General features: G+C 54.4%; 1 protein-coding gene across 7 annotated transcripts in view; it reads right to left on the bottom strand.

Moving 5' to 3' along the window:
* Nucleotides 1-206: 206 nt before the first annotated feature.
* Bcor (BCL6 corepressor) overlaps nucleotides 207-27,645 on the bottom strand; it is a 123,036-nt gene continuing 95,597 nt past the window's right edge. For 4 of the 7 annotated variants that reach the window (XM_078034961.1, XM_078034962.1, XM_078034960.1 and 1 more), the window contains exons 2-15: nucleotides 25,016-25,141; nucleotides 23,689-23,767; nucleotides 19,832-22,675; nucleotides 19,112-19,165; nucleotides 18,434-18,620; nucleotides 12,206-12,469; nucleotides 11,470-11,814; nucleotides 10,623-10,945; nucleotides 10,091-10,345; nucleotides 4,972-5,138; nucleotides 3,688-3,833; nucleotides 2,712-2,789; nucleotides 2,368-2,524; nucleotides 207-1,362 (exon numbers count right to left, since the gene is read on the bottom strand). In XM_078034961.1, the coding sequence (XP_077891087.1) occupies nucleotides 1,071-1,362; nucleotides 2,368-2,524; nucleotides 2,712-2,789; nucleotides 3,688-3,833; nucleotides 4,972-5,138; nucleotides 10,091-10,345; nucleotides 10,623-10,945; nucleotides 11,470-11,814; nucleotides 12,206-12,469; nucleotides 18,434-18,620; nucleotides 19,112-19,165; nucleotides 19,832-22,675; nucleotides 23,689-23,767; nucleotides 25,016-25,101 (5,277 nt within the window). In that variant the 5' untranslated portion in view covers nucleotides 25,102-25,141 and the 3' untranslated portion in view covers nucleotides 207-1,070. The remainder of the gene's footprint in view (nucleotides 1,363-2,367; nucleotides 2,525-2,711; nucleotides 2,790-3,687; nucleotides 3,834-4,971; nucleotides 5,139-10,090; nucleotides 10,346-10,622; nucleotides 10,946-11,469; nucleotides 11,815-12,205; nucleotides 12,470-18,433; nucleotides 18,621-19,111; nucleotides 19,166-19,831; nucleotides 22,676-23,688; nucleotides 23,768-25,015; nucleotides 25,142-27,645) is intronic. The other 3 variants (XM_078034965.1, XM_078034964.1, XM_078034966.1) reach the window with 3 other exon arrangements.

Genomic DNA, 27,645 nt, shown 5'->3' with positions numbered 1-27,645 from the left:
CTCAGTAAGTTGCTGAGGCTGGTCTCAAACTTGAGATCCTCCTGCCTCAGCCTCCTGAGTCACTGGGATTACAGGCTTGTGGCTTCCACTTTGGTTTATGGGAGACTATAAGTGGTTCAAAAGTTATCCATAGAGAAATGATCATCAACCTGTTACCCACAACCACCACCACCCTTTAGGAATACATAGGACGCAAGATACTACCGTTTTCTCCTTTCCTCAACAGTTTTATTGCCTTTTAAGAAAATTTTTGTAAAATATAAATACAAAGGCAGAGAATTTACTTACAAAGTTAAAACACAGATTTCAAACATAAACACACAATCCAGAAAATTTTAGTTTTATGTACATCTTCAAGCAACCTCAACATATTATGTTAGTTTTCAATATTTTACAGAGTACAGAAAAAAATAGCTCAAAGTCTTCTTTAAATAAGAGCATAAAATGTTTAAACATATAAACAATCCGGTTTGATGCGTGAAAACTAATTTCACAGCTTTTAAATTAGGATATAAAAGTTTCATACAATTAGTTGTTGTGTGTGGATATGGTTTGGGTTTATATTACACACTACTGGATCTCATCCAGTAGCATTTACCTGGCCCGAGCAGGTGCTCTGTAAACAAAACATAAAAGGTACAACTCCACCAAGTGCCTTCACCCAATGCGCCCCTGCAAACCAACCACACGGTCCTGACCACACGTGACACGGTTACCCACCGCGTCACCAGAGCTTTGTATGAAATGAAATCAAAGTGTGAGCTCCTTGACAGTTTTTTTTTTCTCCTTAAAAAAGAACAGAAAACAAACAAATGTTCCAAGTAAAAACATACATATCTCAAAGCACTGGAAAGTAAAGAAACGTTATAACAACTTCGTAAAAACCGACTTAAAAGATTAAAAAGAAAAGAACAGGTTTCTAAGTCCTTCTGACTGGAGTAATTTCTCTTATATAAAGAAGAGATATTTTCATATGTAATAGTGTCCTTTCTTTACAGAAATAGTCGTATTATGACACATATGCACAAGGGTTGACACTATGACACACTGTACATGGGGCGCCTGCGCGCTCACCAGTAGTCCTGGGGTGCTGTGTCGCTGGGGTGCAGCCACTCCACGGACGAGCCCAGCAGCGTCTGCAGCTCGCTGGTGAACTCCACCAGATCCAGCAGCTCCTTGCTTTCGGGGTTGAAGGCTTCCAGGTCTTTGGAGCAAGAGAACAAGAGGCTCGCAGAAACCTGCCGGAAGAACTCTGCCTCGGCGATCGTGACGACTTCCACGTTGGGAAAATTGCAGCGGAATATTCGGGAGGACATTTTCAACTTCTTGAGCACGTCGGAAAGCAGCAGCCAGTTCCGTGGCCTGCAAAAGAGCAAGACCAGCGGGTGAGTTTCTGGGGAGGCTGAGGCAGGAGGATGGCAAGTTGGAGGCCAGACTCTGTGATTTACTGAGGCCCTAAGCAACTCAGCGAGACCCTGTCTCTAAAGAAACATCAACTTAAGAAGGTTCAGGGCTTCCACTGCTGATGGAAATTAACTGGCTGAGTCCTGCTCATCCAGCTGATGGCCACTGTCCCTGTTACTAGGGGAAGCAAGTCCGCGTCCCAACCTCTTTGACGTCTCCCCAGACTCTCACCAACAGAGCATGACAAACGCAGAAGGCCCACATCCCACCCTCTAGCCCTCAATCTTTCTGGAGTGACATTTTAAGAAGGTGTTACATTCCTTATGTACACCCTGCCACACTTTCGGGTTTCCGTCACTGTTTGTGATGGCATACATGTTCACAGCTTTAGAGTCTGAGAACCACCTTACTCATGAAGCACCTTTGGTAGCATGAAGGCACAGCAGCCTGACTTGGACACCCCAAGACACTAACTACCCAGATCACAGGGGCCAGACTGGATCTAACCAAATCTGAGGATCAAGATTCCCCAGTGTCACATATCCTTAGGTGAGAAGGTAGTATGTCACTGAAGGCCATCAGACCTCAAACGACTGGGAGGGCCCTATGGTGACCTGTTGGAGTCTGAAGAAGGTGGTGCCTACCAGGAACCCCTTTCCAAAGTGCTCAGTGACTCAAGTATCCAAAATGCTGACTTTTCTGTGAAATTCTAGCTACTGACTTCAATGCCCCTTGGTCTCGCGAGGGTGACTGGAACCTTCTTCAACTGAGAGCTATCTGTATTCTGCTGCGCCATCCTGGTCAGCCTCATCAAGCGGACGCGTGCTCTTTGTGGAAGAGGCTGATGGCAGTATCTGAGGTCCATGGACATTTGAGAACTCACCCACCCACCCGTGTGCTTACAGGGGGCCTCTCCCCCACCCCCGCCACCCACATGTGGCCCCAGCCGAGAGCCATGCTCACCCCTGAGCAACGGACACTTGGATGTTGTAGCACGGCAAGAGGGGGCTTTCTGAAAACTCAAATTCAAACACGTCGCTGTAGGAGTCATCGTCATCATCCTGGTCTTCAGGACCCGGGGGGTTTGCTAAAACGTCATATCCGCTTTCATCATCGGGTTCTAATATGGGGCAAGAGAGAGAGGAGGGGAGTCGGTTAAACCAGAACGAGGGGGGGGTCCTAAATAACAAGATTCTCTCCGCCTGGGCCCTGCTTCTGCTGCCCACCGCCCCCGGCCCTGGCCCACAGACTGGACCCCGCCAACCCATCCCCCCCCCAAGAGACCCCAGGAGAACCAAGCTGCTCACCACAAACAGAGCTGCCGTAGAACTCCCAAGTGCCACTAGAGTCATCATCACTGCGACCCTGGAGGTCATTTAAATAATCTGCAGAGAACGGGAAGAAAAACAAGACAAAGACCTCCAGGTGAGAACAAAACGATGTGCACATGGGGGGGGGGGCACCCCCGCGCAGGTATTTTGTCCTCTCAATTCACAACAGGCTGGCATGTCCCCTCCTGTCTTCCTATTTTGATCACCGACACCGTATCCGCAGCCCTGTTCTCCGTGGTGTCTGACAAGATCTGTTCACCTCTTTCCCCAAGGCACAGATCCACCCTGGCCCCCCAAACCAGAGCTAGACTGGGGAGTGAAGGGGTCTTCCAGCCTCACACCCCAAAACAAAGTAGCATCTTCTGCGTGGGCCCTTTCTTTGATGCGCTGAGCAACACAAGGGGAACAAGGCCCGTTCCTTGGCAGGAAGAGTCTGGTAAGGAACTGAGCCGCAGTGTCTGGGAGCGCCCGGGGCTGAGAAGACAGGTCAGCCCAAGACCACGCACCGCAAAGTGACCCAGAGAATCCCGCTCATTTCACCCAGACTCATGATATAAACCCCAAGAGCCATACTCTAGTGAAAAATGCATTTGAGGAAAATGCAAATAGCTTTAGGAAACATTTTAGAATCTTCAAGCAAAGAGATCAACTGGCCTCGCTAGCATAGGGTCACCTCATACCAAAGGCCCAACGCCTGGCTGCTGTCGCTCAGAGCTTTAAAAAACCCAGCCTTTTTGGTTTCTGCCCTGTCACATCCCAATCTAAAAGTAGCTCCTGCCATCTGACTTGTGGCGTTCCTTGGCAGGAAGAGTCTGGTGAGGAACTGACTTAGTGCTAGGGATGGAACCCAGGGCCTCGTCCGTGTCAGGCAAGAGCTGTACCGCTCAGCCACACGGGCCGGTGGCCCCCAATCTAACTTTTGGATGAGAACATTGCTTGGGCTCTGTCATACCTGTGAGAAACTTCTCCATCAGTTCGCTGTGGGTCATTTTCATGATGGTTCTACCTGAGTATGTAGCCAAAGTGGGATCAGCACCATAAGAAAGAAGCAAGCGGACAATTTCCAGGTGGTCGTTCTCCACGGCATCATGCAGAGGCCTGGGGACAGAGGCACGACGACATTCAGACTAGGCCCGTGCCACTTCCTCCCAAGTAGTCTCATTTAGTAACAGGCACACCGGGCACACGGGTGCCACAGGCTGCTGGGCCTCCTGGGTGTAATATCTCACCCAGGAGGGGAGTAAGGTGAGCAAGGTCATTGCTTTCGCAGAAGAGGAGGCTGAGGCACAGGGACGGGCCCAAAGCCCTGCAAGTAATTACTGTCATTTTGACACTTGACCTCACTCCCTGGCCTAAGGAGGTTGTCAAGCCTAAAATAAAAGTCTTCTCAATGAACTGCAATTGCGATTCGCCAGGTAAAGGAAACTGACTGGGATTAAGAGAAAACAACCCAATCTTCACACAGGCCAAGGCACAAGCCATTGCTATAGCATCCAGTGGGGGCGGGGTGGGACTCCACCACGTTCAGTGTCCAGTGCACAGACACTGTTCTGAAAGCCTGGCTCGGGCCGCACACTGACCAATGATGCGCAGGGCTGAGTGAGGTGTGTCCTCGGGAGGGTACAGAGCCCCCCCACTGCCCCCAGCCACACCCCATTCTGAGGGAATGCCAACTGCCAAGTGCAGAAGACCAGAAGCTTCTGTGTGGCTCCTTTGTCCGGGAACCCCATTGCCCTGCCTCCAGGCGGGGCCCTAACGTGCTGGAGCCAGGAAGACGCTTGAGCTGACTCAGAACTGGGTCCCTGACCAATAAACTGAGGTCAAGGACAGGGCGAGGGCCAGGGCCTGGGATGTGGGTGGTGAGGCAGGTCCTGTGGAACCGGTGGAGGGACGGCAGTTGGCTGTCTGTGTCTTAGGACTTCCAGCTCACAGATATTTTTAAGTAGTGATTTCAGAGACGGTGATAAGCAGCCCAGGGTCTTAAAGGCCACAACCCTGACCCTTCACACAGACCTTGACTTTTTTTTTTTTTTTTTGGGGGGGGGCGCTCTGGTCCATGGGAGCGCTGCAGCCCTGGCCAGGAGTGGGACATTTACATTCAAATAGGCCAGAAAGGTCTGTTCGATTCAATTGGAGAATTCAATTCCCTCTGTGGTTCTTCCCAAGGTTTCCAGGTACCCTGAGAGCCACTGTCTCGGCCCTGCTGGGCCAGGCCAAGGCAAGACACACTACCGACCTGGTTCCATCCTGGGCACTGCAGTTGACATCAGCGCCATATTCAAGGAGGTGTCGCACGATGTTGAGCCATCCTCGAGCACAAGCTTCGTGCAGGGCACAGTAACCTGCGTTGTCACGGTGATTCACATCACAAATCTTGTTCTCCAGGCAGTACAAGACCACTTCCTGTGGGGCGGAGATGGGAGACACCACTGGATCACCACAGTGACCTCACCAGGGGAGACTGTTTTGCAGTACTCGAAGACTCACACCCCGGGGCCCCAGAACCCACGGCGGCTTGGCCAGTTCGGGGATGGTGTCATCCAGGGCTCTGTAGCCACTGACTTTGAGACCTGGCTCCGAGCCAATGATGCTTCAACTTTTGCAGTCTCCATTTCCTCCTCTGAAGGAGCCCACACCCAGGGCGGTGAGAGGGTATAAGCAGACTCACAAAAATTCTTAGCCTAAGCAAGGCCTGGGTTTCTACTGCACTACACAGTTCTTTCTTTCTTTTGGTACCGGGAATTGAATCCAGGGATGCTTGACCACTGAGCCACATCCCCAAGCCTTTTTTTATTTTAAATTGAGAGACAGGACCTCACTGAGTTGCTTAGGGCCTTGCTAAGTTGCTGAGGCTGGCTTTGAACTCAGGATCCTCCTGCCTCAGCCTTCTGAGCCCCTGGAATTACACACAAAAAAAATCCTTATCCCAGTTTCCAGCATGAGGTCAGAGGGATTCAGCTGCTACCATTTCAAACAAAGCATTAGCTGGTATAAGGGCATTCTCATTTCTCAGGCCACTTAACCGGCAGGAATGGGGGGCACAAATCTAGATGAAAAGTGGGATGAGACGGGCACAATGGGGCACGCCTGTACTCCCAGCGGTTTGGGAGGCTGAGGCAGGAGGATCACGAGTTCAAAGCCAGCCTCAGCAACCATCAAGTTACTCAGTGAGACGCTGTCTCTAAATTTAAAAACTTAAAATAGGGCTGGGATGTGGCTTAGTGGTTGAGGGCCCCTGAGTCCAATCCCTGGTACATACACACAAACAACAACAACAACAACAACTCCCCAAACCAAGATGACCAAGGCAGAACATCCCCCCAACACAGGAGGTTAACCAGGACAGAAGTGTGTTCATAGGTTCAACAGATGGCAGAGGGTGTGTCTAGCGTGCTCAAGGCCTCGGTTCCATCCCCAGAACCTTGTGTGGGGGGGATGACATAAAGGCTTCACACAGCCCCACCCCCCACCTTCCTCCACTGTCCCCCCACTCTGGGCTGGATCAATACAATATTTTCTTATTTACTTAAGCTAACGACAGGAATCTGGTAGACCATCGATGGCATCCTACACATTTCCAAAATGAAACAAAAAACGAGCCTCCCCTCCCCCCTGGCAGAACGTGCTCTGTGTCAACAGTTTGCATGAGAATCACTGGTATTAATCTTCCCTCTTTGGCGTGTTAAAATATTAATATGAACCGCTCCCAGTAAGCCGAGCAGTAATTTATGCAATGCTTTATTACCTTGATTAAGAAAGTTTTAAAACACACTGAACACTATCTGCTACCAGAAATCAGGTTTCAGTATTTCCTGTCGTGCGCGCCTTGCCCAGGGGAGAGCTGGCAGGGACTGAGAATGGGGGCCCGGCAGAGCGTGGGGGGGGGGGGGGGGCGGTCTCTCTTAAACTCTTAGGTCACTCATCTGTAAGGCCACCCAAGGATGTGAGGTGGGTTCTGGAAAACCTTTTAGGCCCTTTTCTAAGACAAGCCAGTCAAAGGCGAGGGCTGGCTTGGGTGCTAACTAGAATGTTCCAGACCCCCCCCCTCCCATATGAAGCGAAGGCTGCACACACACTGGCCAACCTGGCCACCCGTGCCCTGTTGCTTCAGGTCACTGTGACAGCTCCCTTCCCGAGCAAGAGGAGGAGGAGCCGAGGCGTGCCCACGGAGGCATCTTCCTTGGCGACCTAACCTGCCAGAAAGCCCACAGTCCTCTGAGCTCCCGGGCCACCTGCCCCAAGCGCTGGTATCCAGGATACCGCATGAAGCCGCTGCTCTTTTAGCAGGCCCTCCCGAGCCGGCCTCGAGTGGATGGCTGCAAGCTAATGAGTTGTGCGCCCCAGCCAGGGAGAGGCCCCGGCAGGTGACCCGGGAGCAGTTCTGAGCGCGCCGACCGCTGTGCACAGATCAATTTCCGTGGGTCCCGGCGGCCTGCCTGGTGTCCTCCCAACCCGAGGGTTATTTGTTCTGACAATTATGGCCTTCACCTGGAAACCTTCACGGCCACTAGGGCTGATGGGAGGGAACCTCCAAGCAAAGGGCCCCGGAGTCTAAGGGAACGCAGCTGTTCCTGGAGCCATCCCCAGTCCGCTGGGAAGCACTACAAGGCACAGCACTGCCCCTCTGCCCTGGGTGGCCCACAGCAACCTCAGCGCTCAGGAAGAGGAAGGGGAAGGGCTCCTGCTACACTCGGGAGACTGAGTTAACCCCAAGTTCAATGAGCATGAAGCCCTGGGTCTGGCACTCAGGCCTTCCGCTACCTGGTCTGCTGGGGAGACTCCAAAGGCCCAGCCAAGGGCCAGGATAGAGAGCTGGGGTCCAGCTGTGACCACCATCCCTCCGACCCCGTCTATTGGGGTCAAGAGGGCTAAAGGTACATTCCTAGCTGGCTTCAAAGATGGCGCGACCGCTGTCACCAACACAGAGAGTGGCGAAGACGCGGGACCAACGGTGCCTACCCGCTACATTTCTTGGCTCCTTTTCTATGCTAGGAATGGGAACCAGGAAGGCAGCCCTCCTGTTCCCAAACAAAATCAAACTGTTTTTGTTGGACAATTTTGTTAAGCAGCTATAAGCCGAATGCCATTAACCGCAAAATGTAACCATAAAGGCCATAAACCCGACATTGTTAATTAATTAAATGCCTCATTAACTTTTTTAAAAACATGATTTATTCAATTCATAGAAAATTTAACCACCACCACTAAATGCACAAGCAAGTGGTTAAACACTGGCATTTGAGTCCCAGAACCAGCCTCCCCAGCGGGAGGGAGAGGTTCCAGGGGGTCTGGTCTTTCCGGAGGCCTAGTTAAGACCGGAAGGGAGAGGACGGTTCTAGGGAGCCAGAGGAACAGCGAGGAAAGCTCCATTACCTTTTGGATTCCTGGGGGTAGCTTTTATGCAAAGTGGGAAACAATAAGACCCTTGGGAAACCACTCCCAAAGCTAGGGTTCCAAAGGCACCTTACCCCAGGAAAGGGGTATGTAAATGGCTACGTGGGCATGGCCCAATTCTGCCTCACAAATCAGGAGAGAAGCTTTATCTAGTAGTTAAAACAATTGGCAAGAAGAAGGGTGACCTGTGACATTTACATACTGCAATTTACATTTGAAGCGGGTGGGGAGTTGTCCTTATGCAAACATTCCCAAGGCCATCAAAGGCTCAGTAGCCTAAAAAGTGTAGTTCAAGTTCTTCTTGGTCTAGGCCCTCAAACCTACCCACTGGAAGTAGGAAAGCTGTACCTCAGAGGACACAGAAGGGGTGAGACTGGAGCAAAAGAAGCCAAGATCAAAGGTCAGGCCAGAAACACCCCACCCCACCCCAGGGACACAGGCTTTGGCTGCCCTCCCTCCCTCCCTCCCCGTCAGTGCTTGTGGGAAGCACAAGTCACAGTCAGTGGTGGGTGGCCTGGCTCCTAGGAAGGCAAGGCCTGGCACCTGCCCTGTTCTCCTAGCTCAGCTTGTGGGGGATGGATTGGTTGCCACTCAAATTTAATCCACAAGCAACTGAACTAGTTACCAAGTCCTTCCAGAGAGTTCTTGCCAAGATCATCCAGACATTCCCAAAGAGACAGGAGGTACAAACAATGGCACATACACCCCAAGACACCCTGCTGGCACTTCAAAGGACTGTCCCAGAGGTGAGGACCAACTTCCAAGTTCCTACCCTTTCAGCCATGCCTCTGGGGTAGGCTCTAGGTCAAGGGGTGACCTGTGGCTTTGGTGAGCCCCAAGAAAGTTCCAGGAGCCAGGTGAGGTGGCGCATGCCTGTGGCTCTGGAGGCTGAGGCAGGAGGATCGTGAGTTCATAGCCAGCCTCAGCAACTTAGAAAGATCTCAAAATAAAATATAAAAGGTCTAGGGATGTGGCTAGGTTCAATCCCTAGTACCCCCTCCCCCCAAAAAAAGAAAAAAAAAAAAGGGTCAAGGCACAGTAGATAGCAGCAGGATCAAGATATTAGCCAGGCTCCTACGAACGCCTGGGCCTCAGCGCAGCCCGGCCAGCAGCCTCCACCTAGGCACCCCTGCACCTCCCCTCTTGGCTCCCTGAGCTGCAGTTTATATTCCCCATCCAACTCCCAGAGGACTGATGCCAGCATCAAAACCGCCTTGGCCTGTGGCCATTACAACACAACTTCAACTGACAAGTGTGTGGTGGGGAGCCGCGCAGGGGCCGCTCCAACCAGAGCTCGTCTGGGGGGCTGGGGGGCTGGGGTTCAGAGCCCTGCTGATTATTATCTCTCCAAGTCGCTGAAGCCTTTGGGGGCTCAGTTTCCTCATCTGATACGGGGGATAATACCAGTGGCTATGACACAAAGGTGAGTGCCTTGTGATCGTGTGGGCTTAGGAAAAGCATGTAGTCGCTATGAGCTATGGTGGCCAAGGTCAGCCAAGCCAAGCCAAACCTGCAGGACAGGTGACGGGAAGGAGCAGTGAGCCTGGGGCAAAGCCCGGAGGCTACTCATTAAGACATCACTCAGGTGGGCCTCCCTTCCCCCACCTCAGAGGGCCAGTGCCCCAACCCTGCACGACCACTTTGTGCCTGTCACGGAATGCCACCCCCTCCACCAGCAACAGCACAAGCAACTCCAAAACCAGGCTCTTCCCCTCCGTCTGGTCTCTCCCCTCGCACATCTGAACCCAAAGGGCGCATTCAAACTTCCCCCAGCCTCGAGGCCCGGGTTCTGTCAGACTTTCCATCCTGCTGCCACGTGGCCCAGCCCCGATTGGGGGGTGGGGTTTGGGCTGGTCTCCAAATCCCCCCCCCCCCCCGCCCCGGCCAGCGACCCCCAACCTGAAGCTGCCGCCGCCTCTGCTGGGCGCTGTGGAACCCAGAAGGCCCGCATGGACACTCACCTCATAGCCAAGCCTGGCTGCCCGCTGCAGAAGGGTCTCCCCGGCGTTCTTGTTGACAATAAGCCTCCGTGCCTCTGGTGGCATGGGGCGCGACTGGGTGGTCTCCTGGGGGGAACTGGCGCGAGGCAGCTGCGTGGACTGGGGGGCTGGTAGCAACTGCTGCAAGCGGTCCAAGGGCTTTGGCTCCTGCTTGGCTGGTGACAGATCGTAGTCCGAAGTGGGCTCAGGCCGCTTCCGGACTCTCCGGACAGTCACCTGTTAGGAAATCAGGTAGTGCACACTTAAGTCGGTGTCCCTTCAACACCCCCAGGCCACTTGCCCTCCGGTCCCCAGAGTGTAAGACCCGTTTTTTTCTCCTGGTCTTTTTTGGGGGGGAGACAGCTGGGGTGGGGGGAGCCTATCAGAGGAGGGCTGGGGCAGGGGTTGAACTGTGCTGCCACCCCAAGACATGCCTCCCCAGGACAGGAGGGACCTGGGGGCGGGGTGGAGGCAGGAGTCTGGGGACAAGGCGGCCCTGGCCCAGGGGTGCTACCTTGCCATCCGAGTTGTCCACATAGTAGTCCCCGGTCAGCGCCGAGCTCCGCCTGGGCTCCTGTGGGATCAAGTGCTTGGTTTTGCACAGTCTCTTGCCGGATGGCTTCTCGCTGTTCTCAGGGTCCTTGTGCAGCAGGGCGGCCGCCTGGCCGTCGGCCTCGTCGGCGCTCGGCACATCTGTCTTCTGGCTTTCTTTAATTTTCTGCTGTTTGGCAGGAGGCCTCGAGGCCGGCGTGCAGCTTGGCTGAGTCTGCTTTCTGCCGCTCGCGTTGCTGGATGAAAGGCTCTTCATGGGCGGGGAGCCGGAGAACACAGGCAGGCCTGCAGACGGGGGCGGGCGCGGGGACAGGACGGGGGACAGAGAGGCAGGCGTTACACGGTTGTAGCCGGTGCGGGGAGAAAAGCCCATTGTGAGCACCGATCACTGGAGCGGCTTCAGTTTTTAGAGGTATACCAATTATGTTTTCAAAGCATTAATATTTTAATTATCCCACATTCAAATGGCAAATAGGTTAACCCACAAGATGCCAAGTGGCAAGTTTCTTCAAAGGGCCAGGACAAGAGGACCGAAGCCAGCTCTCCAGGCTCGGCCACCCCACCCACAAGGTGGGGGGAACCCAGGGACTGGTGACTGGAGACAGCCCGAGGTTGGCAAGGCCCCGGGGCCACCCACACTTCCCTTCCTGCCCGGCCCTGGGGTAGTCAGGAAGGAAGTGGGGAGGGCACAGGGAACCGGCCAGGGCACGGTGACAACTGTGCCCGCCACCTCCTAGAAACATTCAAATTCTGGGGCCTTGGTCCCTCTAAGAAGCCCCTCCCACAGCAAGTGACCTGTCCCCGCCTACCTTGCTCGTTGTCGCTGGACTTGAGGGACTCTTCCGTCCAGCCTCTGTTGCCCTTGGCCTCTGCCCTTTTCCTGGCGGGTTTCTCTTCGGTGGTGTTATTCCCCTGGGCTGTGACCTCAGGCTGAGTGGCCTGGGTCACTTCCTTCCTGCTTTGGCGGCCAGGTTTGCTCTCTGCTGCGGACACCTGCTGCTCCCAGCGTTCCCTAAGGTGCAGCAGGTGGCGTTGCTTTTTAGGATGGAGCCCTGTTAATTCAATGCACACCTTCAGGTTGGTCAGCTCACTATAATGTGGGTCTTCTAAGTGGTTAGAGGAACTGTTTGTCATTTCCCTCTCAGGCCAGTCATCTAATGGAGAAATAACTACAAATTAATCAAAAAGCCCCCTGGGGGGAGAACAAACCGTCTTACACATCACTAATGGGGTGGGGGAGGGGGGGGATGCGGTCAATGTCAGCTGGAGCAGGTCACCTATTTTGTCTTTGGCCATCTCTGGGCTGGGGCTGGCATGTGCCATGGGGGGTGGGGAGGGAAGGGGGCAGCGGCTTCCCAGGGCTCCAGGGTGGGGTCTGGTGGAGGTGGTGTGGGAATGGCCATGCTCACTGCTGTGCCTCGTGGCCCCCCTCTCAGATGCTGTCTATGGGGCCAGCGCGCCACACACGTCCGCATCTCCTGGCCATCCGCCCGAGGCCACATGCACAGGCCTCCCGAGCAGGCAGCCGAAGCCGGCCGAGCTCACCTTTGGGGACCCGCCTTCGCTTGGCTTTCAGCAGAGGATCCTCCGTCAGCTCTTCCGCAGTGGTCTCAGTGTGGCTGCTGTCACCTGAGACTTTGCGCTTCCTGTCCAGCCGGAGGGTGGGACTACCGGGCACCTCAGCAGCCCCCTGCTCAGAGGAGGGTGGCTCGCTCACAGGTGGCCTGTCCACCAGGTACTTCTCCACGGGGAGGTCTTTGTCCTCTGGGGCTTCAAAGGGATCATGTTTGTTCCCAGCAGTAAACTCGCCTATAGGGATGGGGGACGAGATGGGAATGCAGGGTTGAGACCGAGGCCCGCACAAGATGGCCGGGCTGGAAAAGCAGGCGAGACTGCCCCGCCCAGGGTAATCTGCTACCCTTCTTGGGGGATCAGGGTCCTCCTGCATTAGCACAGAGTGGAAGGACACTTGGCAAGCAGATCAGCAACTACAGCAGCAAGCGAGGCCTGGGCGCCGACCCACGCTCTCTCTCTCTTTCTCCACCTTTTTGCAAAGGGGGCATGAGGGGCACGAGGAGGCAGATGAGGTGCCACCACTTTGAAAGCGCTTGAGGCCTCTCAGCAAGACCCAACCAAGCTGGCCAGGCTGCAAACATCTCTATGGAAACCTTTGTTGAGGTCACTGTTTTGAAATGCACGAAGGGCTGATGTAATAAAGACCCCCCCAATGTCACCTATGGGACACATACCACCCATGTTCTCTTGGGTCAACAGGAGAGACGGTGAAGAAAGAGGACCGGGAGGCGGGATGTTGAGGACCAGGAGGCGGCCCAGGGCTGCAGAGGCAGCCCAGCGAGGGGAGGACTCTCAGTACACATCCAAGTTCAGAGACAGCTCCAAAGGGCGCAATCTGACAGCCAACGCGGAATGCCTACCGCTAACACTAGGGGCTGTTCCAGTTTCCTGTCTGAGATAGGGGAACCCCCACGGGGACTCTGGTCATGTCTACAGACAAGACACCCCATCCCCTTCAGGGCTGGTCGTGTCTGGTTGGCTTGGTCAGTCCAGCTGCTTGCAAAACTGCTCACTCAGGCTCCTTTGGAGCCACTTCTGCTTCTTAAACTTGGCCTATTGGTGCGGGGCGTGGGAGGTAGGTGCTTCCTTCCATCAGCCCAACATCAACATCCCCTCCTGCTTTTGCTCTAGTCCAAGAAATAACCATTGACTGCTCTGGTGTCCCCTTTCACCCCCAATATACAATAAAACACAAATAACCATACAGCCACCACAGCATGGTTAGGGTGTTCACCCTCGGCCCATGAAAAGGATCTCCACATTCCCAATGGTGGGAGTTCACTGTCTTGGGAGCACGGGAGCTGATCCACAAAGTCAATCTGAGGTGAACCACTAACGGTGCGCCTCCCAAGGTGATCTCGGCTCTCCTTTCCTCAGCCCCTTTCAAATACCACTCCTTCTCCAGACCAGCCCGGCTTCTGGCCACCTCGGTTTCTCCGGGGCATTGCCAGTGTCTAGTGGTGGTTGGCTGCACACAAAACTTCCAACTTTACCTTGGCCTTGACTTGCCCACACTGCTGCTGCTGCTGCTCCCTTTTGTTCTTTTTGGTACTGGGAATTGAACTTTTGCTCTACTATGAAGCCACATCCCCAGCCCTCTTCTATGTGTTTTCTTTTATTTTGAGACAAGGTCTTGCTAAGTTCCCAAGGCTGGCCTTGAACTTGTGATCCCCCTGCCTCCGCAGGTGCTGGGATTACAGGCACCCGGCTAGCCTGTGTTTTCAATGGCAGAAAGGCCCCAGCAAGCCCGTGCCTGCTCTCACTGACGAATGGCTGCACCTCCCCAAATGCTCTCCATGATGATGATGCATCATGTGCACCAGGAGAGTGGAGCCTGGGACTCAGCAGCCAGGCTCCCTGCAGGGAATAGCTTGGCGGGCCTCTGCAGGTGTATACCAGCCCAGGATATGGCCAAGGCTGGCCTGTCATCATGGTGGAGTTGAGACAGAGCTAGGCAGCAGCCAGAGAAGACACTTGGGGGCCTAACCCTCCTGTCTAAGCTCACATGGGTGCTGTCGGGATGGCCGCCACACTGAGCTTGGCAGGGCACATGGTGAGGGCTGGCTGGGGTCTCACTTGTACTGCTCTGTGACTCTCTTAAGTGGTCTGGCAGTAACAGGGCCACTTTACAACTCGGCCCCCTTTGGCTGCAAAGTGGGAATACGATGGCATGTGGCCTCCCTGGGGATGGGCTTCATCAGCTCAGGCTGAGCAAAGCAAAGAGGCTGCTTAGGCAGGATGGTAAGATCCTGCAGGGCACTTTAGCGCACGCTTGTGATCCCAGCAGCTCCAGAGGCTGAGGCAAGAGGATTGGGAGTTCAAAGCCAGCCTCAGTAACTCAGGAAGGCCCTAAGCAACCCAGTGAGACCTGTCTCTAAATAAAATACAAAGGGCTGGGGTTGTGGCTCAGAGGCCAAGTGCCCCTGAGTTCAATCCCTGGTCCCCCAAACAAACAAAAAAACGATGCTAAGCTGTCCTCGCTGACCAGCCTGACATAAGCCTCAATATTTTAAACCTCTAAAGTGTACTCTCTCCCCTCTAGTCTTTCATAGATGATCCAAACCGGGTGGCTAGCAAGGAGCCTGGGTAGTATCACGATGCCTCTAAGGTCAGTGTCAAACAGCAGCTTAGCCAGTGTGGGGTCCTCCAGCAGAACACACCGTCCCCCAATCAGTAAGGATCTTACAGTCCCGAGTGTGTCCCTTCCTGCGATCTTGTGTCACACTATATCTATCGCAGGCCTGGGCTAGCTCCCTGTGTTTCTAACAGTCTGGCTGGCCCTTGTCAAAAGGGTCTCTCTCTGAGAGGTTTAACATAAATTTTCAGCCTCACCGTCAACTTCCTTAACAGTGAGATGAGTAGATCACACCCACTCGACCTTTTGGGAAAACTGCCAGTATCTTCCACCCACAGGAAACCACCTGGAAGACTTGAGATCACCAACTTCACGACGCAGGTGGTGACCTAGAGGACCTGTCTCCCTGCTTGCTGAACAGGAGCACCCCATGAGATGAGAGGCCTTGTTGCCTGTCTCTGCTGGGGTCCTCCATCTGGGAAAAGCTGCCCACTGTGGGGGCAGGTGAGGAGGGGCGCACTGCAGGCCAGGGCTCACCATGTGGCCAGTCCCCTCCTGCCCTGTCCTGAAGGGCCAATACCTGAGGCTCCCTATCCCAAACTATTGCCAGTCCCCGAGACTGCATCCTGCCATAGCGCGGCCGCTTTCTCCTCATCTCTTCCCAAACTGGGTCTATCCTCCCCCTCCCCCTATGTCTCTGGGGACAAAGAGGCCAACTCCCTTGAGTGAGGCTGCAGATGAAGCTCCTTGGGAGAGCTCTTGCCTAGCATATGGGAGGCCCTGGGTTCTCTTCAGTGAAGGCCCCCCAAGACCTTATGTTAAGGTCACCTTCCATGAGCCAATAACAATCCCAAAGAATATCCACCCTGAAGGCCCAAGGTGCACCTGGCCACCAGCTATGGGGAAAGCTCCATGTCACATTCCTGCACACCTGGAGTTGGACCTCCTCAAAGGGCGCTTCTCCAGTCACTTGGCACAGGGTCACCGTGGGGGCAAAGGGGTGGGTGCACAGGGGGAAGGCAGACGGGGCGTGGGGTCGGGACCCGTGGGCTCCCTCACTACGAGGCCACGCTCTTGGCCCTTGTCAATGTGGGCAGCCATGTCCCCTTGGCCACATGATGTAGGCAGATGTAGCCATGACTGTCGTTCATGGTTTAGCACTTGTTCCCTGCAGCACTGTCATATGACTTGCAGCACATACATCCCATAATCTATCATGGTTGTGCCATAGCAGTACCTCTCAGAAGTATCGCCATGGCAACATTTACAAGTCACCGTGGCAACAAAGCGACTTCACCACTGTGGCAGCCATGCCCAGCGAGCCCTACACAACACGCGAGAGCTGGAGGCTTTGGGGGGTCGCCCAAGAGGTCACTTCCGTCTGCGGACAGCCCCGCCATCGGCAGCCGAGGCCGACCTTGCTGCGACTGGCGCCCGCCACAGCCAGGGCATTGGTGTCTCTGCTCCAAACTCAACGCGGGTCACAGACTCGCTGGTGCTCTCCTGACGGGGAGAAGTGTCACAAGCCAGGAAGTCCCGCGCAGCCCCCCTTGTCTCAGGGACACAGAGAGTCACCCGTGTTCGGCAAAGAATGGGTCAAACGGCCCCTTGTCCCTTCTCCTGTCTTCAAAATGCCATTGGCGCTTCCTACCAACGTTCAACCTCTAAAATGAAAACTGGACACAGCCACCCCTGCTACCATGGAAGAAATGAAAGGGACAGTCTGGGGGAGGTGTCCCATACCCTACTGGTGCACCCCGCCTCCCGTAGGCATACAGTTTGGCTCCTGCCTGCGGTGACACCTGGGAGAAGACAGCAGAAGAGACCCGGGCAGGCAGGGCACGGCTGAGGGCCACCCGAGGTGTGCTGTTCATTTGCGCCTGGATGGCTCCAGCAAGTGCTGTCCCTGAATAAGGCGGTGGCAGCAGCACTAAGGGAGACGACTCCTGGTCAACCACAAATTCCACGTCCCTAGAGGGTCTGGAGATGACGACCCACCTCCTTCAAACGAGCCCCGCACCTTCCCAGCCCCCCTCCTGCCCTCTCTGCCACTGAGAAGCACCTTGTGCTGCGGGCCCAGGAAGGAATCATTCAACTCTCGCTCCCTGCCAGCACCCCGTTTCAGGCCTCCAGGTTCAGCAGGAGAAGGGAGGGACGAGAACCTCTGGAAAGCGGGCAGGGGCGGGGGGCTGTACTCAGGTTTGCCTTTGAGGGCAGCAGTCACCCGGGTTTGGCAAGTCCCCACCCCTTCCTCTGGAGTCATTTGCCATCCACTCAGAACACAGAGGGGATTCTCCCCTGGGGACAGACGGCCCTTCCACAAACACCTTGCCTTTGAGCCCATCTTGAGCCCATGTCGCCCACGGCTCGGGTCTGAGAAACCTTCTTAAGAGCCAGTGTTTCCCAGCAACTTAGAACGAAGGGTGGCTTCGTGCCTGCCCCAGGTCAGCAGGAAGGCAGTCTCTGTCACTTTGCCTAAGAGTGACCTGGACCCTCCAGTGTCCCATATATCCACCCTGTGTCGTGGTGTGTAAGGCAAGTTCAGATCCATCAAGAGATCCTGCCGCCTGCGGAAGGCCACCCCTCGCTACCAACAAAACTAACTTCTTCAAGACTAACTCAACAGAGGGGTCCTGGTGTAGCCCAACCTGGGGCCTGGCTAGTGGCCTCCATTGGACGGAGGGTAAGAAGGGCACGTTCTGGCCCCCCCATCCCCGAACACAGATCTCCCCGCAACTCCATCAGGCACGGCCAAGTGTGCCGGGAGCACCCAACCCACAGCGACTAATGGAACGAAGCTCTCAGAGGCACCCAGTAAGTGTGACTAACCCGTCTATGAAGGGTTTTGTCCCCACCCTCTTCCATATTCACCCAGACACCAGACTTCACCTTGGTCAAAAAAAACATCTGAGGTCAGTCGTTCACATGCGTGTTCAAGAATGAAGAGAAAACCTTCTCCAATAGACGCCCAGACCTCTCTTGTCCTGGGAAGTCTCGAGAGTGACTGCCTGGGTCAACCCCTAGTGCCTGTTGCCACTGCAGAGTGTCCTGAGGACACTTTCAGCCCCCATTTCACCTCTAGGACATAAGCCACCTGTCTGGTGGACAGGGCCACCTCACGTATATGCCACGTTCTCTTGGATTCTGTTGCCCACTCCCCAAAATGGCAAATGCAGCTAACAGCTGAGCTCACTATGGCGTGTTTCATGGCCCTCATCCGGGTTCTCTGGAGGGAGAAAGCGGTGCTCTCCCTTCCAGAGCAGACTGGTCCCCATGGGTGCTGGCAGTGCCATTCCACCTCTACTGACCCCTACCACGAGTGGCCTGTGGCCTGCGGTGTCCTGGAGTGTCGCTAACTACAGGACCAGGTATTTCTTTGAAAAGATGGGTCCCAGGAAGAGTGTTCTGCAGTCGCCCCATTCCTATCCACCTGCCAAAGACCATTAATCCTTCCTTGCTTCCACAGGTGGCAAAGTGGCCCACGTCTCCAAGTCACCACCAACTGGACCTTGGGCCACCATCCACGAGAGGCTTCCTCTCGCCTCCCCGGGTGCCAGGAGCAGGGTGGCCCCGTCCTCTCTCACCCACGGGGTACCACGAGCCAGCCGCTCGGTTTGACTTACATCGCTCGCTGTCGTTCTGGTCGGCAACGGCCTCCTCCAGGGTGACCGACTTTGGCTTTTTGTCCTGATTTCCTTTCAACCTTTCCCAGTCGGCTGGGCTGAACTTGCACACCTCGGAATCTTTGGTTGCTGGGTGGCCACCTTCTCTCTCTTTCATCTCCAACTCTGAGAAGCGCATCATTGCACGCTAGAAAGAGAACGGAGACGGGAGAGAAAAAAAAAGAGAACACACACCTTACCATGAGAGCGAGTTCATGCGCCTTACACTAAAGGAAAGTATTTTCAAAGAAAAGTTTGCCCAAAACCAACCACAATTTACGAGATACAACTCAGATATTTTAAAGTTTAACAGATAAAATTTAAGAGTATCTATATGAAAGTAGCCACACATTCTTTATCCATAAAGTCGTGTGTGTATAGATACAGATGTGGTGTGTATGCATATCCACACATACACTGTTGCAGAGACAGACATTCTCTTTGGAAGGTAAATAAAACAAAACAAAAACACAACGCAAAGAAAACAAAAGAAAAAAAAAACACAACAGAAAGGAAACAAAAATGCACAATGAATAAAGACGACCATGGCCCACAAACTTCCCTTTGTATATTTGGAAATGAAATTTAACTCAAAAAGGTTTATGGAAGATTCTAGTAATAAAAATTTGAAGAACTGACCTCACAGTAAGCAGCAGGTAGACATAAAATACTGTCCTCTTGTAATCCTTCCATCTATGTAATTAAAATGGGCACTCAATGGATCATTTAGATAACTTCATCCATTTTTATAAGCATAAACCAATTTTTTTCTTAACATTGCAAAACAATTTGGCTTTATTCATCTTTTAATTAAAAGTAAAATATCTTAAGGAAATTCCTACACAACATCTATCATAATTCACTAGCAAATTAAATACATACTCTATCCCTTTAAGCAAGCTTTCTTTTTCTCTTTCTTTTTGGTGAAAAAAAACTGCAAGATTCCCATAGACATGCGGCTGCTACACATCTCCAGCAAGTATCAAGTAAGGCATTCTAAGGCAGCGCTTCTATCTATTTGTTATCTTACAGGCAGAGAAATCAAAGCAATTGATAGGTAAACGTCATGCAGTCTTTAGACATCCTCATAATAATTAAAACTTATCAGCATTCCAGTGGAGTTCTCTCATAATCTACAGAATAATCTTAAAAAGTATCCAGACACACGAAGCTCAGCTCTGAAGAGCTGAGCTACCACTCGCTCGCTGAGCATCCTTGCACACATTCAAATCACCATAAGCTCCATTAACCCAATCTGCCTGCAGCCCTGCCCTACCCGACTGTCCCGCCCCCAATCCTCTGTGCACATTACAAAACTGACAACCGATAAAGGTACTGAGATGCGGGTGGGGGGCTCACCTGCAGTGCCCGCTGCTCCCGGCTGAGCTGGCTGGAATCTGCATACAGTTCGGTCGTGACACACTTGAATCGGTCCCCCACGTAACCGGCCGAGTTGGCGATTCTCTTGGCCAGCTTAGATGGCTTCGGTTTCAGAACTTTGCCATCGTTGGATTCGGCCTCGTCAGCTCCATCTTTGGTATAGGTGGGGGTGACGTCCACACTCGGAGGGGCGCCACCCATGCAAAACGGTTTGGGATCCTCTTGGCTTTTACCAAAAGTCACAGTGGGGCCGTCGCTCCCCAGAGTTGGCTCCAGGAACGGAGCTGCGACCGGCATCCCCAGGCTCTCTTTGTTGGCTCCTGCGGGAGCGCTGTCCTTGCCCACGCTGAACACGGGCTGGCCTGAGGCCTGTTTGAAGGCGTAGGCCTCGTGGAAGTCACCGATGCGCCCCAGCTCCTCTCTCAGGGCCATGAAATCTCGGTGCTGCTGCAGGCCCGGCTCGGCCGGGGGCTTGGCGGGCTCTGCGCTCTGGCCGACGCTCTCGGCTGCAAAGCTGGGTTTGGACACATTGGCCTCCGTCTTGGCATCTGATTCTTCTCGGAGGAGGTCGACGTAGACAAGCTTGTCGCTTTTGACGACCGTCTTCCCTTGACTCCAGCTAGGGTTCGGCTTTGGGGTCTTGTCGGCAGGGACCTCGGGGTGCAGCTTGCTGCTGTTGGCTTCCAAGATCTCCGAGAAGCGGCTGCGGAGGGTGGGGTCCTCGTAGCGGGCTCTCTCATGGGACCGGGACCGCCTCTCTGGTTTCTCCTCTTTAGTGATCTCAATGGGGGTGTGCGGGATCAACATGGGGTGTACCATGCCCAACCCCAGGGCGTCTTGGTAGGTCACAAACTCTGGCCGGCCCGTGGGCAGCCCATAGGGCAGGCCAGGCTTTGGGGCAAGGTGCCCGGGAAACAGACTGCCGTTGGGTAACAAAACAGGGTGAGGGTACACGGGTCCTTTGCCGTGTAAGGACAGTGGACTGATTGCGATGCCCTCAGGGGCCGGGTAAGGGAGGTAACTTCTGGGGTAGGGGATCGGTGGGGACCTGAATGCCTCGTTTGGAGACAGAAAGATGGAGCTTGGCGGAAGCCCGTTCTCGCTTGCTTTGAAAGTCGGTTCTGGGTTGCTAGCTTTGGCGCCCTTGCTGCTGGTGCTGCCACCATGCTTGGCGGGCGTGGTCGGGGGCTGGCCCACGTGCTGAATGACGGACGGCGTGGTGTCCATGGAGCTCCTGCTGGTCTTGGTGCCATCTGCATTGGCATTGGGCGCTGGCGATGCCGAGGCTGGGCGGCCCGCGCTCGACACTGCCCCTGACACATTAGTGATCACGGCGTCTGTGCCACCCATGCGGGGACATGAGGAGCTCCGCTGCTGTGGTATGGCCCAGTCCAACGCCTTGTTTTTCAGCGACATGCTTTTGCCATTGGTCTCCTCGTTGGGACTTGGCCCCGGCACCACCCAGGATGAGGGCGCAGTGCTAATGATCTCAGATCTATAGATAGCACAGCCATTTCCTGGAGGAGATAATGTTTCTTTTGGAATCTCACTTCCGGACAGCACGAGGCCGCTTGCAGCCCTGCTGTGAACCAGCACGGTGGGGGCCATCTTCTTCATGTGGTCAGCTTTGGAAGCGTCCACATCTACGACTTTAGAAGACAAGTCCAGCGGCTTATCTGTGACGTCTTTGGTAACGGTCTGCTTCTCCAACAGAGGCGGAGAACCCCCGTCCTTTCTGTCTTGAACCGTTGTCTTCCGGGTGTGCCCGGGCACCGGCTGGGCACCCTCTCCGCCCTCTGACGCTTTGGAATACTTGCCGTTGGAGAGCCGGCTCATGGGGAACTCGCTGTTGACCGTCATGTATGGCTTCGACAGGGTGACCGAGGGGGAGGTGGACAGCCTGGCGTAGTGCTTATGGAACTCGGAGTAGGTGTCTGCGGCAGGCTGGCTGGGAAGGTGGACACGGGGCGAGGGCCGCGGTGATGGAGGCAGCAGGAGAGCCGAGTCCCCCGGCAGGCCGCTGGTGACTGCCTTCGCAGAGGGCACCCTGGGCTGTTTGCTGTTCTGGATGTGGGGATAGGCGTGGGAGTCGACGGGGTTCCCGGGACTGACGCCCATCTTCCACGGGAGGCTTTTGTCTGGGCAGTGGACGAGAGGCGGGATGGCCGGGGAGGCCGAGGGGGTAGAGAGCCTCATGGGAGAGGCCAAGGACGACGGGATGTGGGGACTGACGTAGTGGGGCGGTGGCAGGTAGAGGAAGCGCTCCCCGTTGGTGCACACGGGAGAGTACAGCGGCTGGGCCAGGCTGTAGGACTGCTGAGGTAGCAAGGCCTTGTACATGTTCAGGGAATACTTATTTGGCGAGTCGAGGAAAGGGTAGATGGCTGGCGTGGCGCCCTCCATGTAAGGGTTGACCCAGGGCAGCCGCAGGTAACTAGCACCATTGATGTTGAGAGGGCTCTGTTTGTCGCTGGCGGGCCTGTCCAAGCCCAGGGTTTCTGCTGTGGCCACAGCACTTTTTTGTATTCCAGGCGGAGTTTTGTACATAGCACTGAAGCCATTGGGGGCCTTTCCGGAGACGGAGGGCGGCTCCACGGTCTCGGGCGTATTGGGCTTGAACTGCATCTCTGGATTCCTTTCCGAAGAAAACCCAAGGCCTCCCAGAGTGCTCGCAGCAGCCTCCCGGCCCTTCTCGGAGCCCAGTCCACACAAGCTGGAGTACACAATGTTTCCGGGGACCCGGAGGCCTTCCCGGATGAGGCTGCTGCGGTCCATGCTCAGCGCAGCCAGGCCATCGATCCGATGGGCCGTGCTCGCATCCACCTTTGCAGAGAAATGGACACGCCGATTACTTGGGACAGTCATTACAAAAAACAGTAGCACCTACCCTGAAGAGACACCCCCAGCCAGGCCCCAGGCCATCAGCCTCAACATCTCCACCAGAAAAGGTTGAGGGCAGGAATCCTGAGGCTCCCGGCCCCTCCCCGCTCCCCCAGCCCTTTGCAGCCCGCCCCTCACCCTGGCTCACTCCAGTACCCTGAAAGCACAAAGCCTCCTCCCTCTGGACTAGAGGCCCACCCGTTTATTCAGCCATCTATGAACTCCGCACAATTCACCCTTTCAGCAAAAATTCTTGACTGTAACCCAGAGAAGACACCAATGGCCGTCTTCTCTGAACCCTCTCTTGGGGCCCAGGGCTCTCTGGTCCCTCCAGGGCGCGGGAAGGTTTAAGGAGAGGGAGGAACGGTCACTTTGTTTTTCCCAGTCATAGGAAGGCATCACTGAACACGACAAGAGAACAATCTGCAGTGGGACACAGCAATGGACGGCTTTAGCTGTCTGATTTCTAAATCAATAAAGAGGCCAGGGGTCAAACTGCGGCTGCGTCTTTTGACTTCCTCTCCCTGGTGCCCAAAGAGACAGTCGTGTTTTACATCTTACTGGAAAGGTAAACCCTAAGGGGATACTGGGAAGCTGGAAACTTACCCAGCTGGGTGCACCGGGTGGCACACACCCCACCAGAACCTGAACCATGGGGGGGGGCCTCAGGGGGTGAAGCATGTCAAAAAGGGTACAATGGGTGGAGTTGGGGCTCAGTGGTGGAGCGCCTGCCTAGCATGCATGAAGCCCTGGGTTCACCCCCAGTACTGGGGGAGAAAAGCAAAACCCCCAAAATGGGTGCATCGCCCAGAGGGCAAGGCAGCAGGGCTTTCTATATGGCTTAGCCTGGAAGCCCTCCCTCGCCAGGCCCCTTAATGTCATGCAAATTAATGCACGATTGATTACAGATCACTGATATTCAGATATCACATCAACAGAAGCCATTAATCTCTTACCACGTTGTGGTTCAAGGGGTTCTCTTCTCTCAGTTCCAGTCTGGCTTTTGAAGCGTCACCATCATTTACAGGAATTTTCCTATTTAAAAGGACACAAACTTCATGAAAACATTCCTTACTGAATCCTTCTTTCCCAGATCTCCCCAGACCAGACCAGTTCCCACTAATCCCAGACTTTTGACTGTCCTTAACCCCCAGATGACCCACTTTGGAAGTTGCCTCCAAAACAGCAAGGAAAAACAGGAAAGGCCCTATAGTGGGGGACACCAATGGAACATGTCCCCGAGGGGGGCAAGTCAGAAACTGAAGCACATCCGTTTCTCCCGGGAGATGTTTTTTCCTCTAGAGAGGCTGCGTTGGCCTGGCCAATCCTCACTAGCCGTCCTGGAGGGCAAGTGTAACAGCTGGAGACCAAGGCGCATGGAAGCCGCCCCGCCACCAGCCACTTCTGTGTTAAGCACAAGGGCAGGCTTTCAAAACTTTTCCCAAAACAAAGTTAGGGACCATGTCCTAGGAAAATGGGTTTCCATGGAGACGATGAAGTCATATTCGACTGCCTTTATCAAAAGGATTGGGGGGAGATACACACCAATATCACACAAATGTCAGCTGCTCCAGGCTGAAGAGGAAGCTACACATCTGTGCCAGGCTGCTGCGGCTGCCCTGGGACTTGTTATCAGAGCGCATCGATAAAGAAAGTGCTCCATGCCAACTTCCAAATCCCCAGGACAGAATCGCTGACAAGCAGCACAGGAAAAGTTTCATCATTACCCCAAAGAGCAGCTCGGGCCGTCTACTGTTCAGCAGGTCGCCTCTCCCCCATTCCCAAATTATTGATCAGGAAGCGTAACAGAGCCGTCGGGCATCCGAAAGCAGGGCCAATGGCCTCACCAAATGGGCAGCACAGGACAAACCCAAAGCCCGGGCTCCACCGCAGGAAAGGGTGGCCATCTCCCCGTTTATTACTGAGCAAACTATTTGTTTTAAAAGCGCATGGAATGCCGATGCACCTGGGCCCACACTCCTGACATTTAGAGTTAAAGCAGCATCTAGACTGGGATTAATTCTCCTTCATAAATATGAAATAATAAATTAAGGACGAAAGTGCACGGAAAGGCCGCTTTAGGGGCTAATCTTTTAAAGGGCGGCAATGCTTCGCTGAGCCAGGTTGCCTGTTCCAACTGTAAATCAAGGGCCGCCAGCCAGGCAGGAGATGGCTCTCCCCCAGCCCTGCCGGGGCCCCTGCGGCTGTGAGGTGCTCTGCTCAGGAGCGCAGGGGAGCAGGGGAGCTCTCCCTCCCCAGGCCCGGCCAGGCATGCGCCTTCACCTGTCTTCGCTAGTCCCACACATGCGGACCCGCTCGCTGTTCATCCAGCTGTGAACGTTCCCATACAGGGGGGTTGCTGAGAGCATGTCGTCCTCTTGGATGGCAGCTTGCCTTCAAGCGTCTAGTCTGTTTCAAAAAGAGAAAAAGGAAAAAAAAAAATTCGCAGGAGGTTGAGGAAAGGTGAAGTAGCGAAGGCCTCTCTCAAGGCAACCCGTACAGGCTGTGCTGGATGATCTACAGATGGCCGCAGGAGGACCACCTGACCCCCATATCCAGCCAGGGGGGATGAGGCTTCCCTGGCAGGGGGCAGTGGGGGAGGGCTGCAGATTAAAGGGAAACAGCCCACGTCACTGCACCAGCTCTCCCCTTTCCCAGCCTTTCAAAGTGTATGGTGGTCAAGAAAGAAGCATTCATTCTTGCCACTTGCTACAGAAGGAAGTGTTTATGGGGGGGGGGGCGCTGTGGCAAGAGCCACAGGGAACAGTGCCGTGGGTGCCAGATCACTGGCAAGCATGCGCTAACCCTCCCTGGGCTGTCGTGGAAGGCACAAGAGTACAAGAGCGAGGTGCTGGCGGCAGGTCCGGGGCTCAAACTCTGCTGGGTTCCCAGGGCTGCATTTCCAAGGTTGCTGCGTGAGCAACTTCCAGGTGGAGGGTGAAACCGGGGCGGGGGGCTGCCGGGCTGCCCCACCAGAGCCCTAGATTAGATTAAGCACCTAACCCGGGTGGTTTTGCCTGGGTGGTTCTGCCTGGGAGCTGTAGAGGGAGGAGGCTGAGTAATTCAATGACGCCTGCTCGCTGGGGACAAGAAATCATTAGTGAGCGCAGAAGTCTTTGCAGCCCAGGCTGATGGGCTGGGAGCCGCTGGCACATGGGAGAGCTGGCCAAAGCCACCCATTGCCCACCTCCCGGGAGGGGAGGGCTGCCGAGGCGGAGGAGCCCAGGCCACCGCCCCCCCCTTACCTTCTCTGCCCACCGCCCCCACCCACATCACATTCTAGTTTGCTGCATGAGTGAAGGGTCAGGACAAGCTGCATTTTATTAACAGGATTATCACGGCGCGTGATTTATCCTCGTGCAGGATTTTAATTGCTCTTTGGAGGTTGAGCCGTTTCTTTTGACTGCGCTTCAGCCCATATCCTGCTGTTAAATGCTGGGTTAATAAGTAGGGGAGCCTTTAATGCCTGGGACCGATGGCCCTCGGCAATTCCCTGCTCACAAACACATCTCAGTTTCCCTTGTCCGGGGCCAGCCACGGCCTTTTTCCACGGGACTAAAACCTGAGTGTGAAATAATTGGTGTGCAGATCATCAGGGGAACTTTTCTCTCTCCTCCCTCACACACCCACCCACACAGTTTCCGAAAGCCCAAATGTTCCCTAAGTCGACACATTTCCTTTGTTAGCAGGAGAAAATATGCAAATGCTTGCTTTTACACTTTAGCACACGGAGGAGCAGACTGCCAGGTCGGTTGGTTGGAGGAACCAGGTCCGGGGACTCTTCTGCCACAGTGACAGGGACTGGGGATTGGGGGAGCACCCAGGAGGGCAGAATCCCAAAGCCAGGCTATCCTTCTTCATTTCTTTGTCCTAACTAGGTCTTTTGTCCACCAGCATCCCCCACCAGCCCCCATCCACAGAACAACGTCTGTTAATCACAATCCACACGCACCGACACACCACACAGAGTTACAGCTCAACAATGAATCGGGAAGGGAAGGAAGGAAGGGCCCAGGGACAGGCAGCAATCGGCAGAGGCGCCAAGCAGGGTGGGCTTCTGAGAAGCTATTTCCCTAGAAAGGGTCTTTTCTTCAGACAGACTGGAGCATTTCTGAGGGGTTAGCCACAGCGCCCCGAAAGGACTGACTCAGGTGTCAGGGAAGGTGCGGGGGGGGGGGGGGAGCGCTCATGGGCTCTTCTCTCATCTTCTAAATAAACAAAGCAAACGGGAAGGCCTGCAGCACAGTGCGTGGCAGACCACAGGGCACATCCCACCAAGTGTCCCCTTCCTAATCTCCGCTGCCCCTTTTAACAAAAGGATAGACCTTCTGGGTGGTCTAATAAGAAAGCAGACCATCATTCCTCATTCCTTGGTGTGTCCTGGTGGTTGGGCAGTGGCAGTGCCCATATTATGCCATCCCCTTCCTATGCATGGATGAAATGCAGGAATTCCATCAGGAGCAAAAGGCTTACTCCATCAAGTCCCCAAGAAAAGGACACAGAAGAAGCAGATGCTTAAGAAAAAAATCCATCTTGTGGTATCCCGGTTTTTAAAAACTGGCCTTCCCTTTAAATGAGTTGCCCCCTCTACACCTCCCGAAGTAGACACCTTGGTAAAAGGGCGACCTCAAGGCACCTTAGAGAGGAACAGAATAGTCCCACTAAGCGCTTGACCCCCCCCCTTCCCACAAAAGGCTAGTAGCCTGTTTACCCAAAGAGGGCTTCATTCAGAGAAGGCCACCAGGAACCCCTGGGTGCTCATGAAACTTCCCTGGTCCTTTGGGTTTTTCAAGAACAATGCTGCACAGACAAATGACACCCACTATCAGAATGAAATGTCTACACCAGGCGGGGAGGCGAATGCTTGGAATCCAGGTTACTTAGGAGGGAGAGGCAGGAGAATTCCAAGTTCA

Source organism: Ictidomys tridecemlineatus, chromosome X (assembly GCF_052094955.1).
Source record: "Ictidomys tridecemlineatus isolate mIctTri1 chromosome X, mIctTri1.hap1, whole genome shotgun sequence".
Lineage (NCBI taxonomy): Eukaryota > Metazoa > Chordata > Mammalia > Rodentia > Sciuridae > Ictidomys > Ictidomys tridecemlineatus.
This window is presented reverse-complemented; position numbering and strand designations above follow the sequence as displayed.